The sequence below is a fragment of the Aulostomus chinensis genome, chromosome 7 (assembly GCF_037954235.1).
Source record: "Aulostomus chinensis isolate RoL2024-O1b breed Wild chromosome 7, RoL_Achi_v1.0, whole genome shotgun sequence".
Taxonomy (NCBI): domain Eukaryota; kingdom Metazoa; phylum Chordata; class Actinopteri; order Syngnathiformes; family Aulostomidae; genus Aulostomus; species Aulostomus chinensis.
The window spans coordinates 17276294-17293727 of NC_141326.1; the positions used below are offsets into that span (position 1 = coordinate 17276294).

General features: G+C 40.6%; 1 protein-coding gene across 8 annotated transcripts in view; it reads right to left on the bottom strand.

The window, feature by feature from the left end:
- Positions 1-1534: 1534 nt before the first annotated feature.
- pclob (piccolo presynaptic cytomatrix protein b) overlaps positions 1535-17434 on the bottom strand; it is a 55333-nt gene continuing 39433 nt past the window's right edge. For 4 of the 8 annotated variants that reach the window (XM_086208859.1, XM_086208857.1, XM_086208856.1 and 1 more), the window contains 18 exons: positions 16283-16371; positions 16113-16188; positions 15890-16015; positions 14568-14676; positions 14275-14342; positions 13936-14177; positions 13054-13101; positions 12581-12711; positions 11707-11733; positions 11205-11298; positions 9696-9767; positions 9111-9423; positions 8413-8607; positions 6356-6497; positions 6176-6234; positions 5531-5668; positions 5270-5415; positions 1535-4774 (listed from right to left, as the gene is read on the bottom strand). In XM_086208859.1, coding sequence (XP_086064985.1) covers positions 4631-4774; positions 5270-5415; positions 5531-5668; positions 6176-6234; positions 6356-6497; positions 8413-8607; positions 9111-9423; positions 9696-9767; positions 11205-11298; positions 11707-11733; positions 12581-12711; positions 13054-13101; positions 13936-14177; positions 14275-14342; positions 14568-14676; positions 15890-16015; positions 16113-16188; positions 16283-16371 — 2219 coding nt within the window. In that variant the 3' untranslated portion in view covers positions 1535-4630. Of the gene's footprint in view, positions 4775-5269; positions 5416-5530; positions 5669-6175; positions 6235-6355; positions 6498-8412; positions 8608-8628; positions 9424-9695; positions 9768-11204; positions 11299-11706; positions 11734-12580; positions 12712-13053; positions 13102-13935; positions 14178-14274; positions 14343-14567; positions 14677-15889; positions 16016-16112; positions 16189-16282; positions 16372-17434 lie in introns of those variants that run through there. The other 4 variants (XM_086208854.1, XM_086208858.1, XM_086208855.1 and 1 more) reach the window with 4 other exon arrangements.

A 17434-nucleotide genomic window follows, 5' to 3' on the forward strand; every position in this document is an offset into this window, starting at 1 on the left:
GAGGACAGCAACCTAGCAGAATTCACCTCACACAGTACAGGTACATGTCATACAGTATTATTGTATAAAAAACTGGCATATTACTCTTCGAAAAGCGGTGGAGTTTTTGGAGAGTTTTTTTTAGCCACATGATGTTTCAGTGGCCAGCAGAACATTTGTGGTTCATGTAAGTGCGGCCGCTTTGATATCGAAGGCGCTCAACAAAAACTACTAAAATGTAACCGAACTACTCCGCGGCTACGAGACAGTGAGCCTCAGTAACCCAGACAGTTTCAAAGTCTCTGCCATCAAGGTTATTTCAGAAAATGTAGGAGGTTGTGACACGTTCTCCTTCAGCGGGAGCCATTTAGGACTGACGCCCTCCGGGCCACTTCTCTCTCTGGTCTTAATGAGGAAATCGACTTTTTCTTTTTTTTTTTTTCTTTCTTTCTTTCTTTTTTTTTTTTGTTAATGCAAAAGAGCGTCTACTGTTTAATGAGGAACCCGCTGTTGCCGTGATGATGTTCCAGCCTTTAGCTGTGTGACCTTGCATTACGGAACCATTATATTTTTTTCTCCCATTGTTGCAGAAAAGCCGTGCCGCCTGAGTTTTACGTCATTGTTCTCTTTTCATCGAACAAAAAAACTCATTCTGATGTTAATAATGTGATTTTGTGTGTGTGTGTGTGTGTGGGGGGGGGGGGTGTTGGTGCAGAATATGATGTATAGGCAGGAAATCGTTGCAGCTACACAATATTTATTTGAAAAATGGTGTATTGATCAAATTTAGCCTTTTAAAAAAAACATTGCACCTTCCTTCCTGCGCTTAGAAAATTGTCAGAAAAAGTCATATTGCGATTAATTTCAGTTAATTGTACAGCCCTAAAATCGATCCCTTCCTTACAAGTTCAAATCTGTTGAAGAAATAAAGTAGTGTCCTTTTCTAAAATGGCATCACTCCATGATTACAAAGGCACTTTGGCTGTTTTTTGGTCAGTTTTTTTGTCTGATTTCAGTCTCGATCTTTAACCTTGTCATTTGACACGGGGCATGAGGGTTTTAACGTGGTGATAATAGATGCCTGAGACAAATATCATTTTGTGCCTCACCTCTATACTACGACTACTACTACTACTACTATCACTACTACGACTACTACTACTACAATACAAATGCCTAAACTCTGCATAGTTAAGTTTGTGGCATGGCTGGTGAGTAAATGCTCTCACTAGAGGAGGTTTCATTTGTCAATGATCAAACTACTCAGAAATGTAGGGAAGAACATGTTTTACTCGTCTGACTACGTCCTTACATACTGAAGTGAAGCTGAGCCGCGTGTGAGAATGTCGCCATCTTCTGACAAAAGTGAGAATAACACTTTGACCGATAACTGCACTTCGCTGCTTTTCAAGTTTCTGCCGGCTGCTGTGTCAAAAGGCAAATTATCACTGAAATGTATTTTGTCCCGAAGGGCGGAGACAATGGATGGTACTTTTTTTTCTTCAAAACACCGTCTGTACATATTTCAAGAGAAGACCGAGCTCGACTCCGCATGTGTAATATAGCCTCTTCTTATATTTATTCTTTAGACTCAGGAGGGGGAAACAGCTGATTTTTTTTACAGCACAATTTGCATAATATCTCAACACATCCTGTGTACAACCACAAAAACCATAACATTATTGATTCTTTGTTTTTACACAGAGTGAAAAACAAGACAATTTTACACGCATATTCTTTACAGTCGGCATACAGATAAATCTATACATACTCTGTCTCTTTTGAAACGTAATTTGTGGGCAAAAATGTACAGACAAACCATCAACGAAACATGCAACATCCAGAACATAACGTCTTAGACAACTTTTGAATTTTGATATTTTTTCTTCTTCTTCTTCTTCTTCTTCTTCTTCTTCTTCTTCTTCTTCTTCTTCTTCTCCCCTTTTGTAGTGTTTCAGCGGTTTACAGGACATGGTTGCACAGATAGTCATTGGTTGACAACACATGTTTTGATAACACAGTCAATTCCCCTTATACAACTATAGACACGCATTGCTGTACATTTATATGTCGTTTGTGATTTTTTTTTTTTTTCTGGTTGTTTTTCTTTGTATTTTCCGGACACTCACATGCTCATATTTTTGGACAATATAAACATTCATTCTTTGTAGAAAATAAACACTTTATGTACACATCAAAGAGTTCACATTCACACCCTCGGGAACGAGAACAAATGGGTGATTTCACAATTACAGGCAGCAGCTGATCCGGACGAACAGTATTTTATCTCGAGGGAAGTCTAATGAAACACAAGGGTTACAGTCATGACTGAGTATTTTCAGAAATAGTCTCATTCACTGTCCCTGTTCAGTCAGACTGTGAGCATGATGCAAGTGATTTCTCCCAGATTGTGCACTGCGTTTAGGAGCCCCAATATGTCTGCATGTTTTTATTTATTGGATTTATTTTTTGCCACATTATACAAAATGCACACCACACTGTATTCCCCCGCCTCCCCCCCCCTCCCCCATCAACACATACACCATGATTCACTTCATTCCAGTGCAGAAAACACAAAACACTTAATCTTGCATGACATGACAGTTATGAGACAGGAAAAAAAAAACAACAACAATGTCATAGTAAAGTGCACAAGCTCCATGTCGATATTAACAACAATATATATTAAAATCAGTTAAAAAAAATCAATATCTTTCATATTTTCATTTAGTGATGTACAAATCAAAATAATTCTTTTTTGATAAGACATTTATATATATGTATATATATATATCTATATATAGATATATATATATAATTTTTTTTAGACCAAAGATATGACATTTAATTTCAAAAATCAAACACATTCAAACACATCTATGTTGCATAGAAGTACCAATTAAAATGGAATTAAAAAAAATTGGCACAACAACTTTTTGAAAAATCCTCCATGGTGCCTTCATAACTGTATTATATTCCCATGTTTTGTGTTTCCTTTGCTATTAGATTAAATTGACATCTTGTTCTAAGTGTTGTTTCTTAGTGTTGTTATATTCATTGTTTTAAAAAAAGATGCATCAGCCCTGTGATATGCTTAAATACTCTGACAGTTGTTCACGCTGTAACTGTAGTGGCAAAATAAGATGAATACATGGGTCACCTGCACAATTGAAGTACTGACATTTGGCCCCATGTGTTCTTCTGACCTAAATGTGTGAGGACCCCAGCGGGCCTGAGTGAGTGTTTTGGTCACAGGCAGTGAAAAAGGCTGGTTCACTGTGTTGTAACGGGAGTCATTGACACACAACAGCACAGTGAGTTTTGCAACAAAGCCAGACAACAGAGGAACCTCGACATTTGACTGGTGAAAAGGTTAGGTTTTTTTTTTTGAATGAATTTTTGAACTTTTTTTTTTTTTTTTTTAAATTTGGGCAAAACTAAAAGGCGTGCGATTTTTGACACAATGTACATGACTGTTGATAACAGTGTGATGACATGATGGGCTACTCAGAAAAGAAATATTAGCGTAGAGATGTGATGAACGCCTGTCATCCATCTACAGTTTGCTTGTAACATTCAACACAGCGCGTGCTTTTTGAGCTTGAGAGCGCACGAAAAGAAACGCTGTTCGTTTTATTGTGGTTTCGAAACCTGCTCTACATAGTAGCCACTAGTAACATGTCACTGGATGTTGACCTTTAGGATGATCGCAGCCCTGTTGAATTTTTTTTGTTTTGTTTTGTGGTGTATCTTCGTGATGGGAGGCCCTAAGGAGCTACTTCTCGTCAACAAGCTCGCAAAGGTCCACGTTCACTTCACACAGCGAATGATGAGCGCCGCTTACACCAACAACATAAAGTAACCTACTGGATTGTCATCACGCCACCCACAGCCTCAGTCGAAACAGAGATCACGTGTCTATATCTAATTATATATCATCTAGGAGAAAAGAGAACAACGGATGTACTGGAATCATGTCTTTAGATGTATTCTGCATCTGATATTTTGATATAAACACTATAATCACATAGACTCAATCTGAGCTTCTATACATTTTATCGTCATTCTTCAACAACTTTCTTCTGTAGGCTGTGTTGTATTGTATTTTTTTATGTATATGAACACACATCATGACCGTCAAGTCAAGTGAATTCAATTTCTGGTTCGAAAGTCTTCTCCTCTTGCAGGCCGATACATCCTTGCGTTAAAAACAACACGCGAGCAATGTTGGCGTTGGAAGGGAAAGACATCAGTGCTGTCATATTGCTGCTGAATCTGTTGGAGGTGTTTGCATACTAAACAAGCCACAGCCAGCAGAGACCTGCTATGGAAAGAGCTGAAGATGTGCTGGCAGTGTTGGACGGGTACACTTATGATCTATTAGTACATCGTTTCTTCTTATCAGGAGGTGGATGGAAGCAAATTAAACTGAAAACTTTCTCTCTAGCTAGGAATAGGACCACTGAGCTTATAAACTGGCATCTCTTCTCACAAATGTGTGTGTGTGTGTGTGTGTAAATATATATATATATATATATATATATATATATATATATATATATATATATATATATATATAGACACATATACACATATATAGCTAACTCCACATTTGACACAGCTCATCTTCATCTCTTTGGCGTGATGATGCTCAGGGATTGGTCTGAGTGGAGCTGACGAAGAGTTTGTGCCAACTGACCACCCTCTTCCTCATGTCCACCTTGTCCAGCCAGATGTAGGCTTCTCCTATCAGCGTCTTCTTCACGAACTTCCCTCCATTGGAAACTAAGAATAGCTGGGAATGCAGAAGGTCATTCTCAATAATGCATAGTATCTGTTCTGCAAATTGAATAATACAAACACAAGTGGTCCCAGTGTGTTAGGTATTGAGAATTATGGACTGATTAATTTATAGACCTTTTAATACATAAATGAGAGATTTAAATATTAATCGGGACAAATTTGGGCGTATTGGTGGTGTCTCTAAATCCATTCATTTTGCCTCTAAACTTGTTTGGTGGGTAAGATTGTAAAATTTGTCCATGATGATCAGTGTTGGAAAGTATTTTTACTCAAATATAGTCTTCTTCAGTATTGCGGTATCTGTGCTTTACTTGAGTATTTACATTTTAATGAGCTTTGTACTTTTATGCCGCTACACTTCAAAGGTAATGCTCTTTTTAATGTCAGAGTTATTGTCTCTGTACAAACTTATTTTGTCTGTCTTAGCTGAAGCAGTGTGAGAAGAGTCAGCTGAAGCAGACGACGGCTCCGCGCTGGTGTGGTGTACCTGTATGGAGTGTCCAGTTGGGTTGAGGGGGAATCTGAAGGTCTCATTGAAAGAAGGCTCCCTGTCATGGCGGCAAACTCTGGTCTTCTTCTTGATGATCCTTTTCTGAGTGGCCACATTGACCACATACAGCTTCACGTACAAGTCTGGAGGCAAATCAGACCAAAAAAAAAACGTTGGTTATGGATTGTTGGACATAGTTAAAAAGTTCAGTAACACATCCCCAAGCACATTCGCTCATGCGCACACACGGTTTCTGACCTGGGAGGTGGTCCGGGCTCTTGAACTTATAAGTGATGTTTCTACATTGCAGGATCTCCAGAACCAGTTGGTCTCCTTCTGTCTTCACTTCCTTCTTCAAAGCAACTTTAATCTCTCCCATCACTTGTGTTTTACCACCTGAAGTGAGAAACATTAGAAAAGCAGACAATGAAAAAAAATCAGTGACATCTTTCTTTTTTAGGACCACCCTGACCGCATTGAATACATTAAGAGGTTTGTGTCACTACTTCAATTATGCATCACTAAAAGGAGCTTCACCACCCTCACCCACACTCTGACCCTCATCTGTTTAACGACTCTACGCTTCAGCCTGAGGTGACCCTGGAGTCTTTGTTGCACAATGAAACTAGAGATGGAGGCGAGGGAGGGGCCGGGGTGGCATCATGACACCTGAGCTACATGAAACTTAGATATAGTTATGACAGAAGGGAGGATAGTGTAACATCCTCTTGTTTCCCATCTTGTGAAGCTCAGCTGCTATGCCGCAGGATTGCTGAGCAGCGCTTTACTCCAGGACACACAGCTATGAGTGTATGAAAAGTGTTCTTCCGCGTAGTGCCCAGCAGATGGAGCTCCATCCACACGTTAAATCTGTTGTGCGGGGATGACATTTCTGCTGCTTGCCTTCATTTTCTGGAGTCCCCAGTTGGTTTTTGTCAGTGCCGTTGGGTATAGTTTTACCACTATGAAAAGAAGGGGGGGGGGGGGGGAAGCAAACATTTGAACAGTGTGTTGATCACAAAAGAATTGATATCGATGCAATTTACTGAACGCAGACGCTGTGTTGGAAATAATGTCTCTTACATCCGTGGCACTTGGAAAATAGCGCTATCAACTCCAGTTCCTTCTCCTTCACTCCCATCCAGTCCTCCATAGGCGTCTCCTACAAGACTGGGGGCAGATAGAACCACTGATCCTGAGACATCCCCCAGACGGTGTCCTGGTCCTGTTGGTACAAAGCATAGACAAATGGTGATGAAGAAATACTCTCTTCCTCTTTTATTGCTCTCTTTCTCTCTCTCTCTCTCTCTCTCTCTCTCTCTCTCTCTCTCCCCCTCTCCCTCACAGCAACAAACAGCACCATCACTTCTACCACACGTGCATGCACGTCCCAACAGATGCATCGAAACACTTCACATCCTCCCGGACAGTGATGATGCCGTCTGTCACACATAATGTTGACGGAGCATCACAATAACAGCACATCGAAGAGAGGATCACACAGATACCAGTTGGTCCTGCATCATGTAGCAGTGCAGCGTGGATCTCACAAAGAACACAGCCAACTAATGCCACCAAGTAACAGTTGATTCACACATGTAATACATTTCACACAAGCCAATGGAGATTCGCTGATTTATGATCGTTATACTTCCTGTTTGCTGCAGTTGCTGCTGCTGAGTTCTGCTCATTCACTATGAAAGAGAAGTGATTCGTTCAGGGGGAAAATGTGAAGTGTTTCTCTTGTAAATTTTGCCGTCATGGTCACAACTGCCTCGATTTTCTTTCCAGTGATAATCTGAGATGATATAATAATTTCCATTTCAAGCAAGGATTTCGTTTGACTCAAGGACAAAAGTCTTCTGAGTATGACTTTGAAATGATAGCAATAACATTAAAAAAAAAACAAAAAAAGGACACACTCATACCCTCTGACTCACAGACTTTAATACATGAGAATCATTATATCATATGAATGAGTTTATTACTTAATTTATTCACACATTTAGTTGACTAATTTAGGTTAATTTATTTATAATGCATTATATTTAAGAATGTAGAATTATTAATATTTATGAGTACAATTTTCCTATGTTGCCTCACCTTCCCTTGACACTGCTCCTCTCACGGTTAGCTGACCGCTTTACTCTCAATGGCCGCTGAGTGCAGTGAGCCTCCTGTTGACTTTTGAACCCCTTGGTGTGTCTGTGTTTCCTGGTTTCAGTCCCATATTTTGTGCCCTTTGTTTTAGGCAGCAGGAGTGGGGAAGGACTGGGAAGGGAGGGGATCATGTGTGCCATATCCATTTGTGTGTGTGTGTGTGTGTGTGTGTGTGTGTGTGTGTGTGTGTGTGTGTGTTTTGCAACTTTACTCATGGCTCATTCATATGGCACACACATGCAAACACAGAGAGAGAGACTGCAGCCTCAGTGGCCAAAAAACAGTAGCCAGGGAAGCTGAAACTTCATGCTTTAAATAGATCTTAGCTAACTTATCTCAGCGAGGGATGACAGCTTCATTTTTAGGAAGATACAGCTAGAGATTATTAAAAAGAAGATGCTAAACATGAATGTATATTGTTTAAATCGTGTTAATACTGTGTAGGATGTGAGGGATTGCCATCCCAGATTGGTTTCTGTTCTCGGGTTTACAGGGAGCTCAACACTGGGGGTGTCAGAGAAACCATATGCTTGGGATTGGCACATGCACACTCAGTTGAGAAACAGAGGGAGCTAGGCTAACTTTGGATTTACTGAAATAAACATATATATTTCTTTTTTTAAAAAGTTGTGTGATTTTGTTATGCAACTTTTATATCCTATTTAAATAAGGAGTATGTGACGATTAAACAGGAGTATAATATAGAATATTTAAAAATGGAGAATGTGCCTGGTACTTTTTTCTTTAATTTCATTTTACTTTTATTAGTTTAATTTTAAAGGCTTTAAAGAATGAGGTAGAAAGTAAACTCGATCAAAACAAACCCATCTGTGCTCTGAGAAAATAGTAAGACGAGGTGAGCAGAAGGCAAAGGAAAAGAATGTAGGTAGCATTTCAGGTTTGACCTCAACAAAGGTTGCATGCGCAGGAAGAAGGAAGCATGTCACAGGATGTGTATCACGGGTACGGGCAGGAATTACTTGGTTGCAGGCGGGACTGTTGCACGGCAGCCTCAGCAGCAGCAATGGCTATCCCAGCATCCTCAAGATGGGCCTGAGTGACGCTGCTCTTGCTTTGGCTTCGAGAGGGACCATGGGAACGTAGCTGTCCGTCAGAGGAGGACTTAGAGCTCCCTGGGCTGCTGTGAGACTTTTCCAGTGGCAACATCTGCATGTCTGTTGGAAAGTTAAATGTGGGATAGTCACAGTTAAATGCACAAGAGAAGGAAGGAAGAAGGAAGAAACAAATCCACACCTGGCTGTGTTTAATGAATCTAGTTTTTGTATTGGCAGTATTTTCCACTACATTTAACAGATTTTTCCACAAATTTAACAGGTTCTTTCTTTGCAAGCCAAAAAACAATAAATGGTAAAAACTTCCTTGATTGAGGCAATGAAAGCTTTTTGTAGCGAACATAAAAATCTGCCAAGAATAATAAAAACAGCATCTAAGTTTCAATTCAGTCACTAGTGCCGTGTTCATTGTCATCGTGATGACATCATGGGTGTTTGAGGGCGGGGACTGAGGTTCTGACATCCTATCATTTCAGTCTGTCAGAAAAAAAACAACTTTGGTAGCTTAAAATGCTCATCTACATTCTTCACAAATATGCATGATTATTATCCAGGTGAATAAGAAGACTAAGGCACATGTGGGCAGTTCGGATTCTCATTCTTACCTTTGGATGGATCAGGGAAGATTCCATGGCTTCTGCTCTTTATTACAGAGTTTTTAGGTGAATCATAACTGCCATCTCCCTCTCCTGGTCCTTGACCCTGCCCCATACCATGCCCAGGCCCCATCCCAGGCCCTGACAAATGGCTCTGGCCTTGGGCATGTCCCTGACCATGACCCTGACCTGATCCGGATGATGGCGGGCCCTGAGAACCGTGGTGGGCCCTGCTGTGCTCAATACTCTCACTCTGTTCCTTCAGAGGCAGCCAACGGGGAGTGTTGTCCAGCTGGGCCGTGTTGGACAAGTCGATCAAAACCTGAGACACAAGTACACTTAGATGCACGCTTTTTAAAATCGAAGTAAGATATGTCTTAAGCTTTATTAGAAAATAATTTAAAAAAAACACGTAGCTAGAAACAGACACTGACACAAAGAAAAAGCTTTGTTTGCAGACAGAGAAAATAGGCTTCACTGTAATAGATGGATAATATTTCAGGTGTATAAGAATAGGAACTAGATACAAACGAATGCAATAAATCCTCTGTGTTCTGTAAATCCAGTATTATGTCTTCAGCTACTGAGACTTACTTCTCCTAGGAAGTCATTGGAGGAGGATCTGTCGTAGTCCCACACTGTCACCTCCAGCGTCTTCTTCTTTAACTGGATTGAAAGAGGAGAGAAGGCAGATGTTACGATGAAGGTGCCTTTGTATATTCCTGAGCACATAAGCGTACATACATGCGTGTAATTATACGTGTTTGCTTTTGTGCACGTGGGTGGAGGAAATGTGATAGACACGTGAATGCATGCTAACGTAGGAAGGTCATTTCATTAACAGGGAAACAGAGGCTTCCATTCAATTTGGTTCCTTTTCCATCAACGCCTGCATGTGTTCGCACACCTGTGATGTGTACAAGGTGTGGGAGGGGATGGAAACGCGTCTCTTAAGGAGAAGGGGAAGTGGGTGGATGAGTGATGCTGCATCAGTATTAAGTCCATTAAGACCAGCAGTGAAATGTGATTAAGAGAAAGCAGATCCACTGAATGAGTCCACTGCACAGCTGGCCTCAATTCTGGGACCACCAAAGAGACGCATCAGCACTCATCCCTCACAGCTGAGAGCTCGCGCTACCATCAGCGAACATCAATATTAAGGGAGGTTAGTTGGCTTCCCCCTGAATTTTAATTTCTTACATCCCTTCACAAAGTTTTGTTAAACATGGGAGGTTGTTTGTATTTAATCCTTCACACAGGAAAACCAAATCATGAGCAAAACAAAAAAACAAAAAACATGTGCTGGATCCTAAATTCTATTCTGGCATGTTATTTAAGGTGCTAAACTACTTGAGATTTTCTTTGTGTGTATTCTTTGTAGAAACAAGGATGCTAATATTAACCCTTGGCTAACATTAGAACTGTGACTGGACACTAAAGCAGCTCAAATATCCCACAAAGCAATGCAGCAGTGACAACAACAAATAAACACACAATGGAGGACATGATTTAAGGCAGCTCTGGTTTAACACTGTAATCGGTTGGCGGCTTAATTTTATGTCAAGAGTTACCACAGTTACGCTTATTCAACCATCAAGAGGGCTCTCAGGAAATGAGGAGTATAAATACATGCTGTGTACTTAAAGAAACGTATATTGAATGATAGTATATGGAGTATGTACTGCATGGAAGATCATTTTTGTTAGCGTGGCGCTTCTGCTACAATCAGAATAAGATAACACATGACACAAACCAGACACCCTACACACACAGTAAATACTAGTGGCATAATTACAGACAACCACACACACACAGGTTTCTGTTACCCTATTTTTTTAAAAAGACATGCAGTTAGGCTGTCTGTGTTGAGTCTGTATGAGAGCAAAAGTCTTTGTGAACTTGAGTTGTGGGAGTGTTGATTAAAAGGTTGCAAAGGGATAGTAAACGCAGCCTGAGGGACAAAGTATGAGGACAGAATCCAGGTACCAATAAAAGACATCCAAGATACAGCGTATACTCTTATTACATGAGCAAGACAAAGTTTGTGTGTGTGTGTGTTTGTGTGTGTGTGTGTCTTTGTGTGTGTGTGTTTGCGCACAGTACCTGCTCCAAATGGATGTTCTTGTAGATGACAGTCTGGTTCCATTCAGGGTTCATGGTCTTCTGAGCGTACTTGGTCCTTCTTTTGTTGTCAGCGCTGAAACATGACAAACATTCAAAAATGGGTGGTTGACATAACAACAATCAAGTGTCTCTCCCGTGCCAAACGCCATGGTGATGCTCTCAATACATGTGGACTGAAAAGATGCATTTTCAAAGATGCTTGTTTTGACTACAATTCTTTTTTTTTCCCCTACAAGACAGAGGAGAGTTTAAAAAGTGAGAGGCATGAAGAGAAAAGGCAATGACAGGAGTATTCTTAACACCATGAAATAGAGCAGCTAATTGGACGAACAACAAAGGCCACAACAAAAGGATGGAAGAACCACTTTTGGGAGACATCATTTTAGGGAACCAAAAAAAAAAAAAAAAAAAAACAACAAAAAAACAGAAAAACCAAAAGCAAAAAACACCAACTAAAAAGCAAAGAACAGCACCACACTACCTTGCGTTCTGGACAACCATGACTTGGCTGAGGGAGTCCAGAAGAGGAGGAGGAGGGCAGATATCACAAACAAGAAAGCAAAAACACAAAAAAAAAACAGTCAGATGAGCCCGACGAGCTCAAAGAAAACGCTGTTAGAGGCTAGTGAGCTGAGGCAATCAGTATTCTCTCCAACATTTGATTTTGTTTTAATGCTAAAATGCTTGTGAAGCAAGATCAAACAACCTCACAATGATTTTAAGTGGCTCGCGTGTGAAGGAGTGATAATCTCCTCCAAAGTCTCGATAAGGTTCTCTGACTGCGCACAGAAATACATTCAGAATACTGGGAGTGACACAGCTGACGTTCCCTCCTTTTGCGCTTCGGTTTCAGATCTATGGAGTGTGTCGGCAGAGAGAGCTTATTATCTCCACGACAGGTCTAATGGGGTCATTATTTACTAACAGATACTGTTACAGAGCAGATAAAGGCTGTATCGACCTTCCTGTGCTATTCTCAGAGTCATAGGAAGACAGTGGGGCAGACGGGGAAGAGGAGGAAGTCTTGATAAATGATTCTGTCTTTTCAAGGGTGGTAAAGCCTGTGATGTCTGTTTGCACACATGGGGAATATGGAATTTGACATATCATTAAGTTGTAAATTCAATCTAAAAAAACAGCCAGCATCGGTTCATGAATGATATTATGACTGCCTCATATAATCATCACGTCTTCGTCTCTCACTCTGGTATCATGTCGTTAGTCAATCACATACAACACAATCAATACAAAGTCAGAAAGAAAGAGGGGGAGAGAAAACAAGACAGGCACAAAAGCTGGAAGGCAGACAGGGAACAGACATTGGTGAAGACTCAAACACACTCAGAGCTCCTCACCCTCTTCCAGGGAGGAGATAGACCTTGACAAAAGGGTCAGAGTAGCTGTCGTTGTCCCTCTGGGCCAAGTTCCTAGCCTGCAGGACGTGGACGATCAGGTTTCCCAGGTTCCTGTCATAATTGATCTGGAGCTGAGGGGAAGAAGAAAGGAGTTCAGAAGAGAAGAGAGGAGTTCAGAAAAACTCAATTCACAAGTTACATTTTTATATACTTTATGATAGTTATGAATGTCTAGACTTTAATGTTGCCATTCAGTGTGTCTGCATGTGAATTTATCATCATACACAATTACAGAGTTTGTGTTTGCTATTTGCTGCATGCCAGTATCAAACATAACTGTGCACATTTTTCTACTTTATTTCTTTTATTAGTTTAGCTGAGACTTTCATCTTGGCTCTTCTCGTCTTAAATCTCTCTTATGTTACAGATGAAAACCATCTGTCTTACAGGAAGAATCTGTGTTTTATTTATACCTGAATTTCTCCAGTGATGGGATGGGGAGTCTTCATTACCTCTGTTGGCTTTACAAAGAGGATGAAAGCAGGCAATGGTTTAAAATGTCAAACAGATCTGAAAATAGACATCTGCCATAACCTAGAGATTTTACTTCACCAATAATATGTATACAGTATATATATATATATAGAGAGAGAGAGAGAGAGAGAGAGAGAGAGAGAGAGAGAGCTGACAGCTGAGAGATGAATGTCTGAAAATATCTGACCTTCTACAGAAGATAATGAGTAAAACTTTAGTGTTGAATCTCTGTGACCATCAGTAGAGATTTGACAGTATGTGCTGAGTAATTAATGGGAAAAGTCCTCCCTTGAAGTTTTAATCAATTATTCGAGGTACTCAGGCATTAATTGAGATAGATAATAAATTCAAGATTGTACAGCGTTTACTCATTTTCAGGAAAAGTATTTATTATAATGCCTGTCAACAATCATCTTTAAAACACTTGTTTAAACTAAAAGCCTTTAAATGTAATCCTAATTTCTTTTTTGAGATACACACACATACACACACCGTCACACACACACAGGGTCATGCACTACATGCTCCTCTTTCCTTGTTCCATCATAATTGGCGCGTCATTCTCTGATGAACACCATTGTACTGTTTGACCTTCACTTCATGCAACCCCCCTTTGAAGTGTTGGTGATGTAATACTAATGGAACTGCAGCCAAGGTGGATGAGGGAACACACTGACACATGGCTCCACACCGTGCCTTCAAACACATCCCATTACATTCTTATTTCACTCAATGCATCAATGTCTCTGAACATTCCTTCTTAATTCCAAGCTGACATCCTCCCGACAGCAGCCAGCATGCTAATACGTGACATCCACTACCTTGTGTCTCTGTTTCTTGCTTATGGCAGGAGATGCAGGCTGGCCAGGGCTTGGAACACCACTGGAGGCAGCTGATCCTGGACCAGAGTGGAGGAGAGCAGAGCGCTCTAATGCAGATAGAACTCCCAGACCCCCGGGCCCAACTGCTGTCCCAGTCACACCTGGAGCCTGCTGCTGGGACACCTTCTGCAGCTCTGCAGCAAGCTGCTTAGGATCCACACCAGGAGAGCGCTGTCCACCTACTGAAACAAACATCTGTGGTCATGCACGCTGAGCGCAGGTGAAATACTTCCACATACATGCATGCATGCGGATGAATCAGCAAAGCCTTGTACATACCAGCCTTAAGCTGGGCATGGTGCTCCAGGGCTTGTGGGTGCTCAGGGTCAGACAGCATATTAAGGTCGCTGTTTGGATCCATACAGGAAATTTATAATGGCATATCAACCAGTGACTCTTAGCAGTAATCAGTCAAAAGAGTGATGTTTGTCAGATGATGGGGAGTGGAATGATTAGAGGGAGAGAGGAGGTAGCAGAGGAGGTCTTCGTGGGTGCAGAGACACCATATTGCAGCTAAACATGTAAGAGTTTCAGTGGGATAGAAGGGAAGTGATAACAGCTGTGTAACTTACAGCCTCACGCAGAGCTCCGCCTCTGCACATGGCTGGCCCATGATGCACTGCACATCTTCGTAAGTCTTTCCTGTCAGAGGGACGCCGTTCCACTCCAGTACCTGCATTCCTGAGAAGTACAAGCAGGTAGATTCAGAGAAGTTCTCAAATCCTCGATTGTGGATTCTAGACAATCGCATATCAAACTTTCAGTGCACTTGTCATCTTCAAAATGGAATTCTCCCACACACACGGCATGTATGAGACACAAGAGAAACAAAACAAAGACAATCCGAAACATTAATAACCCTTGTTTTTTGATGCTATAATACACAAAAATCACTGCACAGCAATCCTTCAAAAACAATACCAGCGCCTCATGAGGCCTCACTTACATAAATGAAACCTGGTTTTCAAATTAGACTTCTCCTCGCAAAAGTGACTCACCAGCTGCTGTGACAATAAAAGCTTGCATAAATATCTCTCCTCTATCTTTCTATTTTTCCTGCAAGAGCCAGAACAAATTTAGATTAGCCCCTCTGCTGTCTCCATACGGTATAATAATTCATTGTATCCTCCCCCAATTTATTTCTGTTTGTGCCTTAAGACATCTTCTGCTGCCATACACGGTGAAACACGAGAGTCACAATGGGAAAGTTACAATGCAGCATATAGTAGTGTAAACATGGCTATTATGACCAGTATCACCTTACTTTCTTTTAACACAACACCAATAAATTAACACTTCTTGGGCCAGACGCATTAGCTGATCTGTCCTTCACCACCTCTCGTGTAAAGTCGTGGCAGTCACCACTAGAGAGACACAGACATCTCATGTCCTCCAAACCAACCTCTTAATTGTTGGACTTCAAGTCAGAAATCTCAGTTCTCCATCCTAAAAAAAAAACTGTTAAACTCTTTAATTTCAAAATTCAGAAATTGTCGAGACTCCAGCATCAGTTGTTGTGTACGTGTTTGTGAATTGCCTGTGTGTGTCTATAATGTAGCTAAATATAGCCTAATGACTAACACAGCCCACTGCTGTGGGAGCTGACAGGCTTTTTCTCTATTTGGATGTGATGTTTGGAGGGTTGACACACGGCAAAAGGCTACAGTGTCCTCCCACATCTCCATCTGGAATTCAATGATTCAGACATTTCTTGCTGACATTAATGAAAAATGTTTTGCCAATTATTTCTTTTCATCTTGCATTTCACACACTAGACTGCCCCTAAATTATTACACATCCTCCAACTCTATGTCAGGATTTTTTTTTGGGGGGGGGGGGGCACACAAACAAATGGAAGTGTATCTAGGGTGTTGTATTTGTCTGTATCTCTTACCTTCTACAACCTTTCCTGTTTGTTCTGCCATACCACCAGGGATGACCTTGGCAACATAGGCTCCAATCTCCCCTCGGCTCCCTGGAATCTCTTTCCCACCAACCACGCGGATCCCAAGACCATTCCCTGCAGGAAAAAAAAGTAAAAGGTAAAGGTAAATCTTGATCAGCAAAACACAGAGAAAGCAGTCTCAGCTTATCCATGTGTGTAGCGGGTTTTGTACCTGACACACTGGTGTCCTTCGGATCCCTCTTCAGCTTGATGCGAGTGTGAGGGAAGGCATAAGGGACCAGCTTCATCTAAGGAAGATTTTCAAAAATATTCAACAGGGTTAAAAGTTGTTTTTTTTCAGAAATATTTCCATAAGTGATATTTTTGAAACAACAGTCTTACCTGTCTCCTGCTGGACATGTTCCCGCTCTGTGAATGGCCTTCTCTTGGTTTGTCAAACCAGTCGGTGTCCTCTCTCCTCAGGTGGTACGCTAGTAGAGGACAAGTAGTTGGCAAAAGTTAGTGAACTCCTGGTACCCAGAAAAAAATCTGCTCTGAGCATAATGAAGCAGAGATCAAGCGGTAGAAACCATAGTTCCGAGTATACATCACACATCTGTCACACACTGAAGCCCAAAAACAATGTTGCAGAAACACCAAATATGATATGTTTGGGTTTTGTTTGTGTGTGTGTCTGTGTGTGTGTCTGTGTGTTGGTGTGTTTATACATATATACACATACATACATACATACACACACAAACATAAATATATATACATATATATTTGTACACACATACACACATACATATGCTGTGTAAAACTGTATAGAAGCAAATAAACATGGGATGGTTGGAGTTTTCCCATAATGTCTTTCATGTTTCCATGATTATGATCGACCTAATTGCCAAAAGAAAAAGAATCTTATTCCTGTGCCCTAGGGCAGTGCCCTTTGAATCCTCTCACAGCTAACCATATCATACTCCTCTGATACCTTTTAGGGATAATATACAACATTTACCATTATCATTATAAAGTTTTGCATATTTTCTTTTAATATCTACAGATAGCAAGATATCTTAATTCCCTGTAACAAGTCATCTTGGTGAAGGATTTTCTGACAAATGTAAGTCATCAGTTCAGTGTCAAAGATTGTAACTCAGCTTTGCTAAATGCCCCTTTAAATTTATCAGTGAACTAATTTCATCATTGAAATGGTCTGATAGTGATGAGGAGAAATGGCCTGCTTCTGAAGGTAAATGTTGCCTATTACCTGCATGTCTTAGATAAGAAAGCAATTATCAGCCCTTATCAGTATCAGAAAGCACATTCTGATCTACAATCAGTTAGACGTGGCAACATCGACCTTCAGAGTCCTTTTCAATTTGTATAAAATACCTTAGATTATATGCAGTGAATGCAAAATTGAAAGATTTTTTCTTTTTTTGGAGCAACAGTTATACATGATCAAACAGTCAACAGGTGATATTTTAGCAAAAGTGCATGGGCATGAATACTGGAAATGGGTCTGATATGCTTACAGAACCACTGTGA